The sequence below is a fragment of the Rhinichthys klamathensis genome, unplaced genomic scaffold (assembly GCF_029890125.1).
Source record: "Rhinichthys klamathensis goyatoka isolate OS25496 unplaced genomic scaffold, OSU_Roscu_1.1 h1tg000165l_1, whole genome shotgun sequence".
Taxonomy (NCBI): domain Eukaryota; kingdom Metazoa; phylum Chordata; class Actinopteri; order Cypriniformes; family Leuciscidae; genus Rhinichthys; species Rhinichthys klamathensis.
The window spans coordinates 4,037,316-4,061,554 of NW_026606697.1; the positions used below are offsets into that span (position 1 = coordinate 4,037,316).

At 38.9% G+C, this 24,239-nt stretch overlaps 2 protein-coding genes across 2 annotated transcripts; one reads left to right on the forward strand and one right to left on the reverse strand.

Annotated features, from left to right (window-relative positions):
* The first annotated feature begins 5,693 nt into the window (after positions 1 to 5,693).
* Positions 5,694 to 6,686, forward strand: zgc:194252 (CLECT domain-containing protein). The gene has a single exon (XM_056259282.1). It carries the CDS (start codon positions 5,784 to 5,786, stop codon positions 6,534 to 6,536), a length of 753 nt encoding a protein of 250 aa, XP_056115257.1. The 5' UTR covers positions 5,694 to 5,783; the 3' UTR covers positions 6,537 to 6,686.
* Positions 6,687 to 9,472: 2,786 nt separating this feature from the next.
* hacd4 (3-hydroxyacyl-CoA dehydratase 4) lies at positions 9,473 to 15,165 on the reverse strand. The gene is made up of 7 exons (XM_056259283.1): positions 15,059 to 15,165; positions 14,224 to 14,330; positions 12,486 to 12,613; positions 12,028 to 12,137; positions 11,142 to 11,248; positions 10,062 to 10,196; positions 9,473 to 9,696 (listed from the first exon to the last, which is right to left on the reverse strand). Exons 1-7 carry the CDS (start codon positions 15,061 to 15,063, stop codon positions 9,614 to 9,616), a joined length of 675 nt encoding a protein of 224 aa, XP_056115258.1. The 5' UTR covers positions 15,064 to 15,165; the 3' UTR covers positions 9,473 to 9,613.
* Between the last annotated feature and the right edge of the window lie 9,074 nt (positions 15,166 to 24,239).

Here is a 24,239-nt window from a genome sequence, read left to right on the forward strand (position 1 = left end):
GGAATAAATTACATTTTAAAATAGGAAATAATAATAATAAAACTTTATTACAGACTCACCGGTCCAAATAAAACAAACAAGACAGTACACACAATACAATACAATATAATAAAAACAAATACAACTTCAGAGGAGACAACTATACCAATGCTTCCATAACTTGGACTTATACCGTGTAGTGCTAAGCTTGATATTGGTCAATGCCACAATTATATAATTCTCTGAGTTATTCAGCCGACATATAAATTTGTACATAACATTTCTCAATGCGGCTTGCAGAGTATTAACACCTGCAGCCACAAACATCTCACTGCACTACACCAGCGTGGTCTTCTCAGCAGAATTCTCAGTGCATCGTTGTAAGCTACCTGAAGTTTATGCAAGCTAGCTTTGCTGAAACTAGACCACAAGTGGGCATTTTGGAGAGGAGTGCAGTAAGCTCTGAACAAAGCAACTTTCACTCTATCTGTGCACCCACCAAACTTACGAGCCAAACTATTCGCCTGAGCATATATAGAGCGGCATTGCCTATAAACGTCAAGGTCATCCTTCAACTGGTCTGTAATGAGATGCCCAAGATACTTATATTTGCTCAAAACTTTCAAGGTATTACCTGCCAATTTAAAAGGAGGAAACATTTGACATTTATCCTCCTTTGTTCTGCAAATCATCACCGCACTCTTGTCTGTATTAAATTTTATGTCATGAACAGTTCCATAGTCAGAGCAAACATTAAGAAGCTGTTGAAGACCAGCCCTGCTAGGACTGAAGACCACAAGGTCATCTGCATACATAATATGATTCACTAGTGTTACCTATCATACACCCAGTGTTACACAAATTCAAGCAGACAGAGAGCGCATCAACATACAAGTTAAAAAGAATAGGGGAGAGGATTCCACCTTGTCTGACCCCGTTCCTGACCCCAAAAGGGGCAGAAACACAGTGGCCCCATTTTATAAACATAGACTGGTTGGCATACCAGTAGGTCAGAATTCTCACTATACATTTAGATACACCTCTCTTACTCATTTTGTCAAATAACTTGTAATGATTGACGCGGTCAAACGCTTTTGAAGCATCAATAAAACTCATTAAAACTGAGGAGTTCTTATCTCTATACGTATTAACAATTTCCTTTAAGGAATATATGGCCATATCTGTGCCATGTTTAGGTTTAAAACCAAATTGGTTGTCTTGTAGAGGGGATAATGTCCACAATTCTGCTCAACAGGATGCTTTCAAAAACTTTAGACAATACACTGGCAAGGGCTATTGGTCTGTAGTTATCAGAGCAACCAACCTTACCAGACTTATCCTTGATCACCGGCACAAGCAAGACAGATATCATTGTATCCGGTAGGAAGCCATGAATTAAAAAAAGAATTAAAACAAATACCAAGAAGGGGGGCTAACCTCATGCTGGCATATTTAATGTGCTCAGCAGTGATGTGATCCAACCCACTTGCTTTATTATCTGCTAACTTATTTATTGTGCATGATACCTCATGTGAAAAAATTGCCTTAAAATCAACACACTTAATATTGTCAGACATATAAATATCACTTTTAACACAATTAAACAAGGTCCTGTAGTGCTGTCTCCACATCTCAGCAATATTCTCAACACCTGAGATACCATCTACAGTGCACGGGACGGGGGTGGTATACTACATTTGTTAAGACCCTTTACCTCCTTCCAAAATTCAATAGTGTGGTTATCCATTACCTTCTCGGCCATAGATTCTGCCCTCATAGCTTGCTCATTTTTATCAATAAATCTAACAGCATATTTATACGCTGCATTAGCATTTTTCTTTTGTTCAAACAGCGGCCCTTGCCTTGGTCTACCAGCCAACACCCATGATTTAAACACTAACTTAGCTTCCTCATGATATCCGGCCACATACTTATTCCAGCCAGGCCTCATTTTACCCCTTTTGTTTTTCCGTTTAAAATAGGGTCTACTGCTTTCATACAGGGCTCTCACAACATGATCATATAGAGAGGAGATTTCCTCCCTGTGCTTCCAGACATTACAGGTAGGATCACTACACCTAATTGCATCACTGGGAAGACTGATTTTACTCAGCAATCTATTTGTATCAGCATAATAGCCAGCAATATCCTCCCTTGAAAGGGCAGACCGATCCAAAAATTCAGTATTACAATCAGAACTATCACAAGAGAGCATTGGAATATCCTCAACATTTATCAATATAAGCACAGGCATATGATCATAGGTGGCTGCCCCATACAAAATGTCCATACCCACTATAGATGAGTGTGCATCATCTGTGCTAATACAGTGATCCAACCACGAGGCTGTATGCCAAGCCTCCCTTCTATAAGTATAAGTATTTGAGGGTAGAAACTCTTGACTTGATAGCTTTAAACTATTATCCTGACAAAACTGGATCATATGATTAGCAAACAGTGAATTTCTGTCCGCAATGTCAGCATTCATATCCCCAATTACATAAATACAAGAAGTATTACTACACTGAATAAAAGAATAGATAAAAGCAAGCCTATTAAGATATTCGGCTTCATTCTGAATACATTCATATGGTGTATAAACATTAAGTATGATGATCTCCCTGCCACTGTAACTGAGCTGAACACCAATACACCAGTCTACATCAAGCCTAAGGACATTGACAAGTAAGTCAAGTCTCTTATTCCACAGAATGGCCACACCCCCAGGTATTCTACCCCTGATTATTCTCGAGCTAAGATCAGTTGTTGATTCCCTTGCACCGTGAAAATTGACATCAAGAATATTTAATTTTGCCAAGTCTTGCTTTGCCAGAAACGTCTCTTGTAAGCACAAAATGTCACAATTTTCCAAGAGATTGTCAATAACCAAACGACGAGCCCTGTCACCTGCGCCCTGGCCCAGACGCAGGCCTCGACAATTGTAGGACAAAACACGAAGAGGACCAGTCATATGAGTGAACTAGTAAGTGCTCACAGCACCAGTAGACCCACTTCTCAACTCGGCTGTCTGCCGAGTTGAGAAGTGGGTCTACTGGTGCTGTGAGCACTTACTAGTTCACTCATATGACTGGTCCTCTTCGTGGTCCTCTTCAGTGCAAGCAGCGTTAGTCAAGATAGTTATTTATTTTTTAAATTATAATATCTTGCTGTTTCACTGCATTTTAATCAAATAAATGCAGCCTAGTTGAGCATAAGACACTACTTTCAAAAACATTTTAAAAAATCCAAACCAATCCCAAACTTCTGAACTCTTCTGTATTTTTCCAATGAATCAAATTACAATTTGTTTGGAGGAATTCTGTGCCGTCTTTGTTTCATCAGATTTGCCTGGCAGATTATATTATTTGTTAAGGTAATGGTTCAGGAGGCTCGCGCAGTGATTGGTCCGTTCCTTCTGAGAGGTGTGGAGACAGTCACACAAAAACAAAAAAACCTTGGAATCATTAAATGATTAATATTAAAATGAAGGCAACAGTTACAGTGTTTCTTTTGTTGGGTCTCTTTGGAATATGGAATAAAACGAAACTTTTATGTTAACGTATATTTGACATGGTCAAAGGCACAGAATTACTGCAGAGAGCATCATGATGCAAAGAAGAGCTAAAACCACTTTCTGATCATCCAAAAGCCTATTATTTTATTTTTTGTTGGACTTCACAGAGATCCTCTAACACGAAGTAGTGGAAGTGGACCACAGGTCAGTGCTCTTTAAGTTGTTTATGTTCATTATTATTTTAATGTTATGCGTTTTGAGACATGAGGTAGCTTAACGCCGTCTCTCGTGACGTTTTGCATACACTGATGTGTGCGTTCATGTGTTTTTGTGTGAGGAGGCGTGGCTTTGGAGACGCTCTGAAGGAAGGGTGAGATCTTTCAAAGCTAGCTCGCTATTGCTAGCCTCTCCGGAAATTGCCCACCCTACCTTTAATTGTGTGAAGGAACATACGGGATATAGGTAACATTGACACAGTACCTTCTTTGCTTTGTTTTTAACTGCTAAATATTAAATCAAATGCTTTCCAGAAGTTAGGTAGTTTAATACATTATCTTATTTCATAACTAAAATGAAATGTGTAAAGTAATAGATAATTTCATTAGAATGCAAAGTAATATTGCTGTCCTGTCAGTAGAGCGCAGTCTTGTGTGGATATCGATATTGTCCTATTAATGCATTATCTGGTTGTGGTTACATTGATTTTAAACAAATGAATATCAACTCTGGTAGATATTTTCAATGTGTTTTAATTCATGAAACTAATTTTTGTTACAACATGAGTAAATGGTGCCTTGAGGCCCGGTTTCACAAACAGGGCTTAGATTAAGCCAGGATTGGGCCATAGCTCAATTAGGACATTTATAAACGTGCCTTAGAAAAAAAAAAACATTACTGGTGTGCATCTTGAGACAAAACAATTGCACTGACATATTTTAAGATATATCAGTGCAAGTTGCTTTCAGTTAAAATAGCTCAAACATTTTAGTCTGAGACTAGCTTAAGCCTGGTCTGTGAGCGAATCTTGTAAATTGTATTTTGTTTTTCAGATCAGTAAAGTCCCTCATGTCATGTAACTCTCAGGCAAATCTGTATTTGTTTTGTAATTCAATCTGTTTGATCTGCTTGATTTCCCTTCCCAGCTGCATGTGTTGTCCCTGTTTACTGTGCATTCAAAACAGCCAGTGATGATGAGGTAAAGTAATACCAGGGTTGCTAGTCTTTTTTGAGGAATTGATTTTTGAATTGAAGAAGAAACAAGGGGCCTCATTTATAAAATGTTCACAGTAAAAAGTGATCAGTTGACTTAAAATTAGTAAGTAATAAACTTCACGCATAACTGATATAATTAAGTTACGTGAACTTGACAATGCCACATAACCTAAAATTATTAAGTATAAATTTCATGCCTAATTGAACAAATTAAGTCAACGGGTTTCCTCACTTTTTTTAAGTTAAATCAACTGATCACTTTTTACAAAACCGTCCTACACTTCTCAAATGTGTGTTCGAGTGATTCAGACCCAGACAGCAACACGTGGAATCCACGCATACCAGATGTGGGCCGGATCTGGGCCGACACCGTGTTGTTGTCTGGGGAGAAATGAACGAATCCACAAAAAAAGAACGTGTCTACGCCTCTCTTCCTGATGTGAAATCTAAATTGCAAATGCTCTTGAAATTGTGCGTAGCTGAATGGTTTCAGATCTCCGCCTTCCTTGTAAACATCCCCTAGGTAATGTCATCAACATTTTAAAGAGCACTAGTCGACGTCTAAATGCTTTACTTGAGAATGGCGAGCGGCAAGAATTGTTTAGATTTCTAAATACCTGCAAGACTTCACATTAGGCCTGGTTTCACAGACTGGGGTCAGATTAAGCAAGGAATAGGACATTTAAGAAGCTTTCATGAAAAAACATTACTGCGCATCTTGAGACCAAACAATGGCACTGACATGCAGATTTCGTATCCGTTGCTTTCAGTTAAAACCGCTCAAACATGCATTTTTAATCTGGGACTAGATTTAAGACTTGTCTGTGAAACAGGGGTTAATGTAGATATTTCCTTTCTTTGAGTCACCCGATTTGCCTGTTGTTCACATTTTTAAATAAAGAGATTTGTTAATGTAAAGCAGGCGGTGAAAGACACTGTGATCTGGCAGAAGCTGCCCTGGTTTTTAATTGGTCTGAAATTTGTGAAAGGTGTGGCGAGTCAGCAACATCATGACAAATGTGAAATCCCACATTTATTCTGGATTCTGCTGCTGCGCTGGGAGATCCCCTGTAGAGACATGAAGGCTTCGGTAACTCTGCTGCTCTTTTTGAGCCTCTTTGAGCTGAATCTCAGCGTCTACAGATATCACTTTTTCGTGAATGAGACTATGAACTGGAAAGACGCACAGAGTCATTGCAGAGCGCGCTACGATGACTTGTCCACTGTCAGAAGTAAAGATTTACAGACGCTTTCTACCAATCCTCGAATTAACAAGAATTATTTTTGGATTGGACTCGAGAGAGACGGTAGAGACAAAACCAAGTGGATGTGGTCCGAAGGCGGGGAGGCGACGATAACGTTTTGGAACGAAGGAGAACCAAATAATGATAATGAAAAATGTGGCACTATCGATAAAAGAACATATAAATTGTGTGACGGCGACTGCTCTGGTAAACAAGAATTTTACTGTATGAAGGTCTTTGAGCTGATCCTGGTGTGGCAGAAAAGCACATGGGAAGAGGCTCTGCTATACTGCAGAAAAAAACACATCGACCTGGCCATACTCAACTCAGAAGACATCATGGAAGAAGCGCAGATAAAGAGCACAGCAGCCGATACAGATTACATGTGGACCGGTCTGCGCTTCATCGCTGGTCACTGGTTCTGGGTAAATGGAGAAGGCATGGGCTATAAGGCCTGGTCTACGGGTGGAGAGCCCAAGTGTCCTGCCATGGGTCAGCGCTGTGGGGTTTATGATCGAACACAGAACGTTTGGAAACCCGCAGACTGTGAGCAGAGACTCAACTTTCTCTGCGTCAAGAAGGGATAAGAGTCTAATCTTTGAAGGTTAGCAGATACTGTGAACGGGGAGTTTCTTGCATAGTCATTTTCAGAAACATTTACTTTCTTTGCTTTGTGTTTGTAATGATGCTTTTTTCATCATGATGAAATTGATAATGATTTTACAGACAGAAAGTTGCTCAAATGTTGACCCGTAAGAAATCAATTTAGCAGCACTCATGTAACTTGTTTTATTCAATGCATAGAAATGTTCAAAAACTGATTTGTAACTAAATAAATAAATGAATGTTTGGGTTCTTTTATTTCATATTCACTGTTATTTTGTAAGTCTCGCTGTGTAAGTGACACTGTAGCAACTTTTATTAGACCAGTCTGGTGACATTCCCACCTCAATCTGTTGGTCGGATTCTATCAAGGACTTATAAGATGTTTTGAATAATTTACATTCAGAATAATTGACAAAAAAGTTACTTTGACTCGTGCTAGAAGATATTCTGGCATCATTAACCTAAATTAATTTTTTGAGTAACTGAATTTTTACTTCTTTTTTTTTTCATTTCACAAATTGCCTACATTTTCAATTTTATGTCTAAAATATTATGTCTTAAAGCTGCAGTAGGGAGTTTTGAGAACACGTTGACTTAGCCTGAAAATTTGAACAAGCACAACTTACAGGTCCCGCCCCCTTGCTCTCTGCTGCGCTACAGCCCTCCCTCCACAGCTCGTCCTCCACAGCGGAGCCTGTCGTGAACGCGCAGGCTAGTAAACAGGGCCACCGATAACAGCGGATAAAAAGTTATATGGCACATTCACTAATAGGGACTAAACGTCAACAATATGCTTTACATTGACTATGGCCTGCCCATACTTTGACTACAAACTTGGTCCTCAAATCATTATGTATTTTGCAATAGCATACATGTAACTTTATAACGTTGCACTCTTTCTATAAGTTATAAATAGCTAGTAAGATAACATTAATATAACGGTAACTAACTTTACAGTATGTAAGTAATTATTCTAGCGATATATAATGCTAGATAAGGTGTGCTAGTACATTATTTCAGCAACATGACAAGCCAGTGAATTAACAGGTTTCAATTGTTGCTTAGTAGGGGTGTCACGATTCTCCAAATCCTCGATTCGATTACATTTTCGATTCTAAGGTCACGGTTCGATTCGATTCTCGATTTTTACATTTATTTTTTTAAAGCCGAAACCGGCCAATCAGGATGCTCTCTGTCTTACATGCGCTTCATGAGGCACATACGCAAGATCTCTCGCTCTCTCCCGTGCGCGCGCTATACGGTTTGGAGCACAGTTTTTTCTGTCTCGCATGCGCGATTGCGCGCTCTTGCTCGCTCGCTCACTCTAGATTCCGGGAGATTAACTAATTTGCGAGCATCAGGGAGCCGCTATCAATATGCGGGAGACTCCAGGAACTTCCGCGAGACTTGGGATGTCTGCAAAGTAAACTGTGGCTTTTTTGAAGCGCGAACGTTGTCAACATAACTCACTGGAAATCAAAAAAACTTACACACCTGCGACTTCAATGAAAGAGGAGGGGGTTCAAGTTCTGTCGATGGGTCTCCTGCATCTGCAGTTGCCATGCTATCTTTTGAATGGCTGTAGCTAAGAGGAGGTTGACCATAGACTCGCAGCGTGTTTTTTTTCCCGCTTGGCACGCCGACCGGACGTGACATGGGGGCGTGGCAGCATCGACGATTCCATTTTTTAATTCGATCAATTCAAATTTTTTTTAATTTCGATCGATTTCAATTTAAGATCGAAATCGTGACACCCTTATTGCTTAGCAGAGTGCATGACATTTTATCTACATGTTATGCGGCTAGAGTTTTGACACTGAGTCAATGGGCTCTGTGTAATTTTTTCCTTTTTGCTTGTTTATCATCATCAGTCTTTTTCCTTTTACCTCTTTGTTTTATGAGCAGGTGTCACTCGAGAATTGGCCGTTTAGGTTGTTTCTCCGTCATAAGCACAGCTGCAGCACGCCGGCAATCTTGAGTTTGAACGACGGCTCGCGCTCCGGCGCTCGCGCTGTGCAAGAGAGGGGTGTGATCAGCGCGTACACGAGCGTGATTGACACTGCTAAGACATTCCTCCTGGCTCTGATTGGTTGTTTCTGACCGGGAGCGTGTATTTCTGCAAATGGCAATAGGACCACTGGGGGGAGCCAGAAGAGCTTGATTTTTACACAGATTATCTGTCTCATATTCTACTGTCAGGACATAATGACAGTTTTAGCAAATACATTTTTTCAAAAGTTACCTACAGCAGCTTTAAATTACTTTGTAGGTGTTGGTGTAGAACAATGTATACAAACTGTGTGCTGGTTTTAGTAATAATCAGTGAACAAAAAAATATTTGAATATAAAGGCAAGATATTATTATATTATTTTGACCTTGGTTTCTTAAAGGCATATGCCTAAAGAATGTTCTGCTCCATCAGGACACTGCTAATCTGCTAATGTTTTTAAACTTAACGTTGAGTATGGCCGTCGATAATGTATCCAGGCTCTTTAGTTCGACTTTTTAATGCTGGCTCCAAAATTTTCTAAAATACTGTTTATTATTTGGGTCTTTTAACTGGACAGCAAAAAAAAATGTGTTGAAAAGTTTAAATTGTGGGTTTATATGATCAGACACTGAGTGTGTCATTATATTATTAACATTTACCAAAATCAAGGTTTTTGACCTGCCAATATCTAAGGAGCCGTTTATACGGCCGTTTTCAACTAAAAACGGAAGATTTTTTATGCGTTTTGGCCGTTCATTTACACTACACCGGTGTTTTGCTGGGCAAATGGGTACTTTCAGTACCATGATTTATCTCAAATACAGGAATATTAATAATCAAAACATGGCATTGTGTGCATGTTCCCTGTAGTTCTGTAGCATGTGCTTAAAAACATAATATCATAATCAAACAGAATGTTTTTAAAAAAACTGATATTGGTTTTGTTTTGTTTTTCCAGTTAAAAATGTAATTTCAGGAATGCACTCCCCCGCCAACATAATACTCCTATGGTTAGAATATTTAGCTTTGGTGAATGAGCCAGTACTGATATCTTGTTCTTCCCTGTGTTAGTCTTCCTTCAGTTTCTTATTCCAGCTGCCCAGAATCTCCTTCCTTTCCTTCAGCAAGAGTAGTGCTGTTAAACTGGATCCTTCAAAACAGAGAGAAGATGACAATCCACTGACACACTCATGCTACAGGCCAAAATAAATGACAGAAAATGAGCAAATGTCAAAAACATACAGTAAGCCCTGGATGTATTCAGATACTGCACTTAAGCCACATTCAACAATGTATGAATGTCATTGCATGAGATAATATGACAAAACATGGCACTTTTTAATCTTAGTTCATCACATTAAAAATGTCAAAATACTATATCTGTACTTTTTTGGTAGAAGTTTGATATGCCACATTTTTTTGTTTCATATGCATTGAAATGCAGACATTTTTAAGCGTGGCTTAATTGTACTTTTCTGGGCCACTGTGCACAGAAGGCATGTCATATTATTTTACCTAATACAAGAAGTAGTAACCAAGCCATAAGCATATATGGGGAATAAATGGACATCGATGCAGGTACTTTAGGTTGGACTGAATCCGTCCCTTCAGACTCGGACCAGTGTGGCAACATATGTACAATGCTTATTCCTAAAATAAAAGAAAGAGGACAAAAAAAGATTGTGGTTAGTGATTGAAAGCCGTGCAAAATGTTTCACCCTAATGAGGCTCATTTTTCTGTATTGTTAAATGAAGTGAGCCTTTATCACAGTTGGACATGCTGCAGCAGGATCAGGCTTTCTCAACATTTCCTGACACACTCCCATAAAGCCTTTCTCAGCAACATTAAGACAAGTGTGCTTACTCATTTCCGGCTGGCTCAGATCAGATTCCTATTTGAAATGAAGCTCTTCAGACGATTTGTGCAGGCCCAGACACGTGCTCATGTGTTGAGCAATAATTTGGGATGTCAGATTGTAAGTTGTTAATGTCAGCAAACTTGGTTGTATCAAAAAAGCATAAATTATACTGTTTGAAACGGATAGATATGACAAATATTATAGTTTTCATCATCAGTTATTTCTAGAGGACATCAGAGCTCAAGTTGAAAATGATGGCAAGACACTAAAAATCAAGTTTTTTTCCTTCGAAACATTTTTTTTGAGGGGTTGTGGTCAATTTTCTTTTTAAACATTAAAAATCTTACAAACGCAGAGATGTTTATAGATGTCTACTGTACATACATTATGTATGAATTAGCAATGCAAAGCAAAGTTTAAGCTAAATTTCATAAAGAAACTTAATATTTGATGTATTATTGTATTATATATAGTAATAATAAAGCATCTTATATTTCATAGAAATATTGTGGCTGTTATTACTATTCATCTATAGTGTCTCCCAAACAGGGGAAAACATGCAGTCCTAATGCCCTTAACAAAGGATTTTTGAAAATAATTATTGAAAATAATCAATTGTATTAAAATATATATATATATTTCCAAAGCTATCTGATCACATGTGATGGAATTTATTTATTTTTCCAAATTGCCACAGTATCTTAAATAATATTATTGTAATTGTAATCATTTGTACCTTCTGTGACAGCAGACAGCAAGTACACTGGAACTGACAACGTTTGATGCACCCATAGCATTTTCAAATACGGTGTGCCTGTAAGGCAAAACAACTCATGTGGATACCTGTAGGACAAACAAACCAAAATATGACCAACAGAACTACCACGTTTAGCATCTACCACACTCTCAAGCCCTATTCATATGGGACTAGTTTTCTAATTGGTTATTTGAGTTACAATTCTTATCACTCGACATCTGTGATTTCATGTACCGATCCGGATGGGACTAACATCTCTGTGTTTTATAGAAGTGGACGTTAAAGAAGCTCATCTGCATCACATATGAGACATTTATAGAAGTGGCTGTTTATAATAAACCCACAAAAGTGAGCAGAGTCATCTAGACAAGCTTCTAACCTGGCTGACACTGATATTAAAATATCTTAGCAGTTTCCGTGATTGGGCTCTATTTATTCATTTTATCATTTAAATTTTTCGTCAAATGCCATCATTAATGAAATGAAAGCAGAAAAAAAAAAGAAGCATTATATAATACAATATTAGTTATAATAGTTTATATCTGGCAATTCTGCTTTAATTCAGAATTGTGACTTGTTTTCTCAGAACTGTGTGATATAAAGTCGCAATTGTGTGTTATAAAGTCAGTCTTTTTTTTCCTCAAAATTGGACTGATTATAACAGGCAATTGTGAGTTTACATCACGCAGTTTTGGGAAATAAGTCCGAATTATGAGATAAAATGGTCACAATTACCCTTTTTTCAGTGGCGGAAACAAACTTCCATAGTAATCACGGACATTCGCATTCAGAGGGGGTTAGATTATTCATTATTCATATCACTATTAATCATTGACGCCTGGATGCAAACATGAAAGACACAAACCTTAGAAGGCCCAGTATATTCCACAGATAAAACTGCACACACACGATTGGTTTACTCTGAAACTCTTCCAGACTGATGAGGAGAAACAGAAGGACATTTCTCTCCATTACCTTTAAATGGAAAACAGCATTAAAGAGTAATACATGTAACGTTACATATACAAATCATGCAGCTTACACTCATATAGCCCTATAGCTCTGAAACAGACACACATTTCTTTCAATTAGGCACTTCCTTAAATCTTGATTTGTGGCAACAGTTTGGGAAATATTTCATAATATCACAAAAAACAGGAACTAGGTTTTAAAACGTGTGAGAAAGAGAAAAAGTACATGTGCAAATTAGCTCTTTTGGTAAAACTTTACAATAACAGTACATGAATAATAATGTACTATTACTTGAAATAATAAGTACACGGATTGTACATTAGTGCGATGAATGTGGTCTTTATATTTTACCTGCATAAAGCGAGGGAAAAGTCTGCACTCCTCAAAACCATCTGCTATGTGAAACAGTTCTAACAAAGACAGAAGCTGACAAACACACATCATAACCCCTACAAAATAGAAGGTGCCGGCCTGGGCATCTAAGAACACAACACAGGAGATCAGAACAGGTTTGTGATTATTTAAAGCAATAAAACAGCAATCATTAAAAACAGTCCATCTTAATGTATCTATAGGGGCTTTCGCACCGGAGGAACCTTTTCATAGTTCCTAAAACTATTGGCGAACAGGAACTAGGAACGATTTCAGTTCTAGGAACTCTTTTGGAGGAATTAATTTAGCTCATACTTCAGAGTCTGGTCTAAACCAGCACAATAGGAACTATCAGTGACGTCAGTGTTCACTGATTGGCCGAATACACGCGAAACACCAGCACCCGCCATTTTTAAAAAAGCTATGTAAACACACAGATTATATAGCCTATATATATTTACTCCAGAAACTAACTCTATGAACATGTAAAACAGTGCTCGATGGGCCTCTTAACCTTTACGCTGAGGAGAAAATCCAACGCAACTTTGAGGGGACCAAGCCGAACATGATCATGTATTTCTGCTAAGCTAAATAAAAGTCACAAAAACGAGCGGTTCCGACTGGCGGTGCGAATGCAACCAGGAAAACGTTCCTAGGTGAACCATTAGTTCTCGGGGAACCACCCTGGTGGCTAGTTCCTAGAACTATCCGGTGCGAAAGCCCCTTAAGTGAGTAGGCAAGTATTTTCAGCAGAATATATCTATTAAAAATGCAGGCCTGGTTTCACAGACAGACCTTAGATTAAGCCAGGATTAGACTTTAGTTCAATTAGGACATTTAAGTAGCTTTTATAAACGTGAAATATAACATTACAGGTGTGCATCTCGAGACAAAACAATGGCACTGACTGCTATTTTAAAATATATCAGTGCAAGTTGCTTTTAGTTAAAACAGCGCAAAGACATGCATTTTAGTCTTAGAGGGATAGTTCATCCAAAAATGAAATTCTGTCATTAATGACTCACCTTCATGTCGTTCCAAACCCGTAAGACTGGATGAAGATCTTTTTGATGAAATCTGAGAGCTTTCTGTCCCTCCATTAACAGCTACGCAACTACCACTTTGACACTTCAAAAAGTTCATAAAGAGATCGTAAAACTAATCCATATGAATTGAGCGGTTTAGTCCAAATTTTCTGAAGAGACCTAAATTAAATCTATTTATCATATAAAGCGACCATGTCTCTTCAGAAAATGTGGACACAACCGCTCAATTCATATGGATTAGTTTTACGATCTCTTTATGAACTTTTTGAAGGGTCAAAGTGGTAGTTGCGTAGCTGTCAATGGAGGGACAGAAAGCTCTCAGATTTCATCAAAAAGTTTTTCATTTGTGTTCCGAAGATGAGTGAAAGTCTTATGGGTTTGGAACAACATGAAGGTGAGTAAATAACGACAGAATTTTCATTTTTGTGCGAACTAACACTTTAAGCCTGATCTCTAAAACCAGCGGGTAAAGTAACATGTTTGATGTGTGTGGAAGTCAAGAGCCCTTTCGTAAGTGTTCTTCTTTGGTTGTTACACAACTCTTAACAGCCACTTTCTCTAACAACATTTGTGTACAATTAGGGCAGCTAAACAAACTGAGTGTTTGTTTAACATACCAGATTATTTACATGAGCAGCCATTTCAAATGCTAGCTCATAACTGTTGCTTACCTTCCCCAAAAGAGAGAAATCTGGCTGTCATATTCGCGAAAATCCATGTGTGTCCACAGAACTGAAGCAAGTTGTATGAAAAGAGATATGTGAGACTGAGGCTAAACCTGCAAAAGATCACATTTAAGTAATAGACTTATACAGCAAATTAAAAATAAATAATTAAAAAACTTATAATTGAAAAGTTTTGTTCATGTAGAAAATTATTAATAGTCCTCTAGTCTGCCAATTATTCAGTCATTTTTATGCATAATTGAGGTTCATCTGCCGCAACTTGGAAGGGCCTTCTATTTTATGATATTTGTAAATAATCCATAATAAAGTGATAAATAATTTCAGGACTTGTCAATGTGATTCCAACACTGATCCCAAAGCTCTCAAGCGATGCGCTGTTGTTATTACGTCCTCACCTCAGGAGATCGCGAGAGTTGATCGTAAACACTCGAACTAACGTAATATGATTTGGTAATCTAACGTAATCTAAAACAATGTTATATACGTTTCTACGTAAACAGAAACTTTAGAACGCGTCCCGTCCGTGCGTTGAGTTCCATTCGGCTCCGTTTCGGCTCAACGCCCCCAAAGAAGCTTTCAGAATCTGACATTTTGTTTTATTTCTTTATTATTGTTATTATTATAGTGGTTAAATACAAAGCTACCATTTTATTATTGCTATGTGTGCTGCATCCTTGCAACAACAACTAAAGTCCGGTCTGATATTTGATATCGACTAATAAATGAACATTTGTTTTGGGTGAGACTGCGCGCTGATGACCGACATTAACAACCGAATGATGTCAACAATACACGTCGATTTAATGATGCTGATATTTACCTCATTCCTCCCAAGCTTCCGTAGTGATGAGATAAAATAAGGCATTAGGGCGAAATCAAAAGTGTGAGGAAGTTCTGATCACAGAACTCCCCCTCTGACGTCAAGAGGGCAGATCTACAGTTGGTTTTCCCAACACACACTACAGAGGGAACGTGTGCTTGGCTTGATATTTGTGATCTCATGGCACGAGCCAATCAATAGCCTATGTTTTAGTTGGGTTTTTTTTGTGTTTGTTTGTACTATTTTAGCATTTCATATTCCTTGCAATATTTTTAATTGTGTGTTTTTGTTTAAAATAGATTTTTAAAGTTCTATTTACAAGTGTTATCCTTAACAAATTGTAATAATTTACATTGCAAGCCAATTAATAATAATCACTTTATTTTTATATAGCGCCTTTAAAGCAGCTTCTCAAGGCGCTTTACATAATAGAACAAACAAGTTAAAATACAACGTAAAAAAAAAAGTCAAGTAAAAGCTAACCTAAAAAAATGCGTTTTTAAATGAGGTTTAAAAATACTTAGAATCTGTGCATTCCAAAGCCTAGGAGCGTATGATGGAAAGCCCTGTCCCCAGTACGCAACCGAGTCTGTGGGACTGCCAATAGACCAGCTTGTGAGGAGCGTAAGTGACGCTTGTGTATAAAGTTAAAAGTGCAGACAGATACTGAGGGGCCAAACCATGCAGTGCCTTATATGTGAGCATGAGGATTTTAAAATCAACTCGGAACCTGACCGGGAGCCAGTGCAAAGACTTTAAAATCGGTGTAATATGCTCATTTCTTCTGACTCCAGTCAGGATAGCAGCTGAATTTTGCACATATTGCAGTTTGTTAAGCATGTTTTTAGGAACTCCAGCAAGAAGTGCATTGCAGTATTAATAAGCCTTTCAGTCACAGAGAGGGATAACATAGAGCGGAGTCTAGAAAGGTTTCTGAGATGAAAAAAGGAGTTCTTAACAGTGTACCGCACATGAGAGTCAAAGGACAGAGTAGAATCAAATATAACTCCTCTAAGTTTTTTATTTAGTTTGTGCTTCCAAATCAGAGCCATCTATGTTTAAAATTAGTGAGCCAGCTTTACGAAGCTGATGAGAGATGCCAATAAGCAAGACCTCAGTCTTATCACTATTAAGACACAAAAAAATTTGGGAGATCCATGTTTTTATCTCAGAAATACAATATGTTGAAGCTGCAGTCCGGCGTTTTTCCTCTTTGTCGCCATCTCTGTTCAAAATCTGCAATTGCAGTCATTCGCGGAATTATAAACTTTACGTGAGTTGCACTTCAACACCCTCGACACGGCACAGCGCGGATGAACACAGTGTTTGAGGAGAGTGTGCAGCTGTCAGTCACCACGCCGGTGTTGATACTGGCATTCAGAATCACAGATTATTCTTTTTGGAAGTATGACCAACATAATAATTTTCACTGGAAAATGTCATCTGAACAAGTAAGTAACATCCACTTTTGTTCTGGTTCTGACATTGCAGTAAATCGCACTGATTAAATCTAACAATCGCTTACAAGTTATCATATCACGCAAAACCGTGCAAATTATACTTTGTTCTCAAATTGTTAATGTTAACAACGTAAGCATTGCGTGACTACATGTAATGTCCTTCCGATATGTATCCTTGTTTTAGCATGGGCCGGTTGTTGCAGTCTCTAATTTCTGTAGCGACTCTGAAGTCCGAACGAAGTCTTTTGCATTTTACAGCGGGTGAATCTGTTGTCACTGGTGATTGTCGTTTGAACCTTTCTGGATCTGTGCTGTGAGAAAAGGCTATAAATCTCCACCTCCAGCATCCTCACACGCAATATAGCCTACTAGCTGAGACTCTTCTTTATGTGTACAGATGTGACGTAATGACGCAAAGACATGCTCGAATCTCCCGCAGAAATCCACCAGTACCACTGGAATTAAAAACATTATTACAAGCTTACCGCTTTGAATCGAGCTAAGGCAAGCAGATAGTTTTAAACACTGGCTGGTTATGTATTTTCTCAAATATGTATTTTGGATCATTTTTAACCCCAAAAAAGACTGCAGCTTTAAAAAAGGAACATCCAAATTTTGACCAGTGAATATAAATCTGAGTGTCATCTGCATAAAAGTGATAATTAAGCTCAAGTGATCTTAGAAGCAATCCAAGTGGAAATATGTAAATGCTAAAAAATAGGGGGCCTAAAATTGAACCTTGAGGAACACCCATACGGACAGAGCCGATCTCAGACCTGAAACCACTCATACAGACAAATTGTTGACGATCAGACAAGTAAGGTCTAAACCAGGTTAAAACAGTCTCAGAAACACCAAAGACAGTTTCCAGGCGGTTTTCGATGCTGCTGGGACAACACCAGTACGCAAAGATTCCTTAATGTCAAGGAAAGCTGGGCACAGTGAGTCCAAACAAGATTTAAACAAGCTTGTATAGGGAGGGGATCAAGTAAACAAGTGGTAACTTTCATACGTGATACCTCCCTAGTTAGCAGCTCAGAGTCAATTTCAGAAAAGGCAGTAAAGGATGTGCCAGAGAAACTAGACAAGCATAGTGCAGAAGCGGAAACAGGTGTTGCATGAATAATTTTATAAACATTGTCAATTTTGGAGCTAAAGAAATTAAGAAAATCATTACACAACTGATTTGAGACAGGCAGAGAGGTACCAACATTAACTTTGAGAAGTCTGTTTATAGTATGAAAGAGATGCCTAGGATTACTTTTATTGTTATCTATAATCTGAGAAAAATAAAGAGATCTGGCAGACTCAATTGCAGATCTATATTCCCCCAGGTGGTCTTTCCAAGCTTGATAAAAATACATTCAGGCCTGAGTCACGCCACTTGCGCTCCAGTTTACGGCAAGCTGCTTTCCTAAAGCGCAGGTCATCATTATACCAAGGGGCAGAACGAGTAAAAGAGATTCTGCGTGACTTCAAGGGAGCAAAAGATCAAGTGTAAAATCTTATCTTCAAGAGCTGACGGAAGACCACTAAGAGAGGAGACAACAGAGTCTGCAAAATCTGACGGATCGATTGATTTCCATTTACGGAAATTAACAGGGAAATTAATAATGAAGAAAGCAGATGATGTATTCAATATGCCGTCATGAATTTGTATTTCAGGTGCGACCTTCAGTCAAATCTGAATGTCTGATTTGCCAGTTAAATCGTTGTTTTTTAGATTTTACTATCATGTAAGACAACGATCCAAACACATCTGACTTTCTTCTGTTAAACAGAAAAGGATACATTTAGAAGAATGGTTACACTGAGCTGTTAAGCTCCAAAATGAACCATTTTTTTGTGCATAAAAGCATCATAAATGTCTTCAATAAAACACATGCACTATATTCCAAGTGCATTACCTATTGAAATGAACCCATATTCGCATATTCCTTTTTTTGAGTCTTCTTGAGCACTTTACAGCTGGATATAAGGTCTGGTCTGAGGAAGGAGAGCTCCTGTGCCCTGCCATGAACCAACATTGTGGAGTTTTGGATAAAGCAAGAGAAGGTTTGGAATTGACTAAATGCAAAAAATGGTAATTACAATTAACCTTATTCTTCTTTGAGAAATCTTTATTTTAAGGTGTCTTTGTTACACTGCAATTATACATTTAAGTACTGAGTAATATTAAGTAATTACATGTACTTAGCCTACTATAGGGTTAGGATTAGGGTTGCATAATTTACTGTTATTACTATAGTAACTAACTGTAAAATATAATGCAACAATGACACTGTAAAATAAAGTGTTACCGAAAACTTTCTTAAATACACATAAATCACACTAATAGCAGAGTACTGTTAACATGACATCATGACTTTGCGTAAACATACACGCCACTTTCAATTCAAGTGGCGTGTTATCTATACGCATTTTGAGGTATCCGCGTGTATGTCCACGCCGAAATCTTTCTGCAACATGACATCATGACTTTGCGTAAACATACACGCCACTTTCAATTCAAGTGGCGTGTTATCTATACGCATTTTGAGGTATCCGCGTGTATGTCCACGCCGAAATCTTTTGCGTGTATGTCTACGCCATTAAATGTCCGAGTGATTCCGCGTGTATGTGTACGCCGTTAAATGTCCGAGCGAAACGAAGCAAAATCTATATCTACATCTGTGGAGCGATATTTCTTTTCCTAGGATGGTAGGAGAAGACTCATAAATGGTATTAACCCCAGTGACGGGTAGGTTTAGGGACGGGGTTGGGGTAGGTCATATATTTATATATACATAATACAGTAATATAACGTTAAGTCAAAGGCGTTGATAAACACGCTGAAAAGCGATTATGCGTGTTGATAGCACGCCAAAAATGAAAATACGAATTGGCGTGTCATACATACGCCATTTGTGAATATGATCATTGACCATTGACCATGACCATTTTGAAACATAATTTTCAAGTTCACATAACTTACGTTTTTCAATTAAGCATTACGTTTATTTACTTAAAACATGTAGTAAAACCGTTGCCTTAAATTATTAAGTAAGTGAACTGAACACTTTTTACAGTGTATATAATGGTGTGGATGAATGGTAAGCAAGGAAAGCTGAAGAAAGTCCCATGAATTTGTTTTTTTCTTCACCTATTTTTGGAACAGTATATTTGCACATCTGATTTAGCTCTCGAATGGAAATTTCTTCCACTATTTTAATGTGGACAACCTTAAAGGGATAGTTCACCAAAACAAATTGTTTACTCACCCACAAATCTCTGACTATCTTCTGTGTAACATAAAAGAAGATAATCTGAAATATGTCTGTTTGTTTTAAACAATGACCATACAATATCATACAGTCCATATACAATGACAGTCCATTTTCTTAAATGTTTTTCAAACATATCTTCTTTTATGTTAGTAATACAGTTTTGCAATGGCATGAAGGTAAGTCGACCCATGCTTAGGAATTGTTTTTTGAAAAATTTGGGGCTCTTTTCTGGACTGTACAACCAAATATCATTGCATGTTTGAGATCATATATAATGATTAGTTTAACCATTTACATAAATATAAGCGGAGTTGCATGTGGGTTTTTTGGTTCTGGTTTTGTAAAAGAAAAAGAAAAACAACAGTTGTAACCTTTTCTCTTAAAACTATTTCTGTCATGACAACTCTTTGTTTACCATGGTAATGGATATGACAATGTTAATGTATTTGGTATTGGCAGAATAGATCTGCTACACTGATGCTGCAGAGCAAGTAAAAAACCTGCTAATGCTAGATACACACGCATGAATTACCCGTAGCAGATCTATATAGGTGGAGCTGGGGAAGGTGGAGGGTTTCTGAAAGATTGCTGCAAACTGCTACGGCAAACACTGAACACGTATTTGATGGTGGATCAGCGAGCTCATTGGCTGTAGATGCAGCAGGAACCAATCAGCTGTGCCCTATAGAGAAAGAGAATGATGTGATTACAAGCTGATAGAGTTACAAGAACCTATCAGCCTCGGCCATCTAGTTTCATGACAGAACTATGGATTTTATAAAAAGTAAATCAAGTAATTTATTGCACTTTATCCACTATATGTCATTAGTTTCTCTCACATTTATCTCCTATTGGCTTTTAAATAATCTGTTTTGTGTTTACTGCTGTAATGCTTCAATGTCCTTTTCTTTTGTGCCTTGTCTTATAACATGTAAAAGTAGTTTGCTACAGTAATTTTGGTCTAAATTTTTTGAGGAATATTTACATTAAAGTCCCTGTGAAGGCAATTCTAAAAAAAAATCTAAACACATTATAAATGTTAGAAATGTATTGCTAAAACATATTACAATGACTGTGAACTGTGAAGTACTGAATTGTTGAGACCGTTAAACAGTTTTTCACCGTTGCTGTGTTCCGGATTTTTTGGGCGGGGCTAAAACGGGGCTCGATGACGCACTGGAGCCCCTGAGCTCCTGGACACGCCCCTACTTGATGACGCACTGGAGCCCCTGAGCTCCTGGACACGCCCCTACTTGATGACGCACTGGAGCCCATGAGCTCCTGGACACGCCCCTACTTGATGACACACTGGAGCCCCTGAGCTCCTGGACACGCCCCTACTTGATGACGCACTGGAGCCCCTGAGCTCCTGGACACGCCCCTACTTGATGACGCACTGGAGCCCCTGAGCTCCTGGACACGCCCCTACTTGATGACACACTGGAGCCCCTGAGCTCCTGGACACGCCCCTACTTGATGACGCACTGGAGCCCCTGAGCTCCTGGACACGCCCCTACTTGATGACACACTGGAGCCCCTGAGCTCCTGGACACGCCCCTACTTGATGACGCACTGGAGCCCCTGAGCTCCTGGACACGCCCCTACTTGATGACGCACTGGAGCCCCTGAGCTCCTGGACACGCCCCTACTTGATGACGCACTGGAGCCCCTGAGCTCCTGGACACGCCCCTACTTGATGACGCACTGGAGCCCCTGAGCTCCTGGACACGCCCCTACTTGATGACGCACTGGAGCCCCTGAGCTCCTGGACACGCCCCTACTTGATGACGCACTGGAGCCCCTGAGCTCCTGGACACGCCCCTACTTGATGACACACTGGAGCCCGAGGCGGGCCCCTCCCCTAACAATAGAGCACATTCGCATCAGTTACTCTGTCAGTACTATTTTGCTAGCTAGTTATGCCTTCGTCACGGAAATGCGTACTACCTGGATGCGATCGCGTACAAAACGGATCGGTGTCCTTATTTAATTTTCCGAAAAACGATCACATCAAGAAGAGGATTAATTTTGTGAAGAGCCAACCTTGATGGAGAGCTGAGGATCACCGCCAAAACCCGCCTCTGTAGTGATCATTTTACACGGGATAGATAAGCTTTCGTCTGAGACAACTGGGATTCACTGATAATCCGCTGTTACTGGTGAATGGGGCCGAACCGACGATCTCCCGCCTCGGCCTTCATCCTCCAGTCCCGAAAGGAGGATCACCTATTATCAGCTTTCCTGCGAGTGGGCGTGGCTTCAGCACAGCCAGCGGACACGCCCCCAGCGTTTGAGAGTAGAGAATAATGCTCATTTTTTCAAGATTTTGATAGCTTATTTTCTTTTACTTGGCGACTTTTTTTATCATTCAAATTTGGCTGGGTGGCTAATAACACATTTTTCTGTGGTGTGACAAACTCAGAACTCATACTTAAAGGGATACTCCACCAGTTTTTCTTATTAAACTATGTTATTCCCTTAACTAAGACGAGTTGATACATACCTCTCTCGTCTCAGTGCGTGCACTATATCTCTCTGTATTGCCGCAAAACTATGTTAGCACTTAGCTTAGCCCATGCATTAAATATGGGCCAAGCAGAGAAGCGACCAAACACTTCCACGTTTTCCCTATGTAAACACAGTTACTCGAGTAGTGTAACTTGACCTGGGCTGGTGACACAAAATAAACCGTTGCGCTTTTCTAAGCGTTCAAAATTGATGACTATATTATATGGCGGAATACCATAACAAGTGCTTTTGAGCAGTTCGACTTGGCGCAATAATATCTTCACTAGTGAAAAGTCCTCTTACCGGCTCCCGCTTCCTCTCCCCCTCCCTCTGACATTTCCGTCAATACAACCAACGTGACATGCGCCGGTAGTAGTAGTTCGAGCGGAGTTGACGAAGTAACAGGTTGTTGGAAGCTAGTTAGCATTCTAAACAGCACAGGCTCTCAATTTCGGTCGGCATCTGTTCGCAACAGTCACACTTGCACCACCAATTGCTGTTTGCCCGTGGTCTTTCGCCAGCTCCGGTCTGTTCTGGATCATATCTTTCTTTCCTCTCACGGTCCATAAGAGCTAATTCCTCCTCCGTGTACTCGGGTTCAAACAGATATGGCTCTGGGTCTTCTACAAAGAAGTCATAATCATCTACAAAGTCCGCCATTGCAAATGATCTGCAGTTTGCTAATAGCACAGGTAGTAAAAGCCACGTTGGTTGTATTGACGGAAATGTCAGAGGGAGGGGGAGAGGAAGCGGGAGCCGGTAAGAGGACTTTTCACTAGTGAAGATATTATTGCGCCAAGTCGAACTGCTCAAAAGCACTTGTTATGGTATTCCGCCATACAATATAGTCATCAATTTTAAACGCTTAGAAAAGCGCAACGGTTTATTTTGTGTCACCAGCCCAGGTCAAGTTACACTACTCGAGTAACTGTGTTTACATAGGGAAAACGTGGAAGTGTTTGGTCGCTTCTCTGCTTGGCCCATATTTAATGCATGGGCTAAGCTAAGTGCTAACATAGTTTTGCGGCAATACAGAGCGATATAGTGCACGCACTGAGACGAGAGAGGTATGTATCAACTCGTCTTAGTTAAGGGAATAACATAGTTTAATAAGAAAAACTGGTGGAGTATCCCTTTAATTTTGACTTTACAGTGACTTTAAGTTTGCTTTTTTTTTTTTTTGCTTGGGGGTATAGCCTCTTTCCTATGTTGGTAGAAACAAATTAATTTAGATATATTTAGAAAAAAACTTGTATTGCTATGCGCTGTAAGGGTGAAGTACCATTCCTATCATGCACATTACCACTGAGGCTGCAGTGGGAGATCAGCTATGGATATGGAGACTTACGGTGCTCCTTTTTTGAGTCTCTTTGGACTGAACTCCAGTTATAGAAAAACACCTGTATGTGAAAGATAAAATGAATTGGAAAGATGCACAGGAGTACTGCAGGAAAAACATCTTGGTTATGTTTGTAACCCTTGTGCCCTGGAGGAGGGAATGGAGACGTTACGTCAGACGTGATCTGACGAATTGGGGATCTCGTCTGAGAGCCCAATCTCCTTCAGTGGTGGAGGAAGTACTGAATCTCAGTACTTAAGTAAAAGTACAAATAACCAGAGACATATTTACTTTAGTAAAAGTAGAAGTACCACAATGACAACCCTACTTAAGTAAAAAGTACCTGATTTTAAATGTACTTTAAGTATTAAAAGTAAAAGTACTTGCATAATAATTTATTCTCTTAATGTCTATATTCTAATGATTAATAAAACAGTTAATTCTAACTCATTCAACCTAATACTCATATAATGATGTTCAATATGATGGAAAAGCAGTTATATTTTAAGTTTTTGTCACCATTTCTGAACAAACTTGCAATTAGGCAATATAGCCTACACATCAAGCTTACTATATACCCTTACTATATACGGTATATATATATATAT

Excerpts from the sequence above, each read along its gene's own strand:
- zgc:194252 (XM_056259282.1), top strand. The coding sequence starts at position 5,784 with ATGAAGGCTTCGGTAACTCTGCTGCTCTTTTTGAGCCTCTTTGAGCTG.
- hacd4 (XM_056259283.1), bottom strand. Across the intron at positions 12,614-14,223 it reads ATTTCTCTCTTTTGGGGAAG|ATGCCCAGGCCGGCACCTTC; the intron begins GTAAGCAACAGT and ends TTGTGTTCTTAG. Across the intron at positions 9,697-10,061 it reads GTTACTACTTCTTGTATTAG|GATCCAGTTTAACAGCACTA; the intron begins GTAAAATAATAT and ends TCTGTTTTGAAG.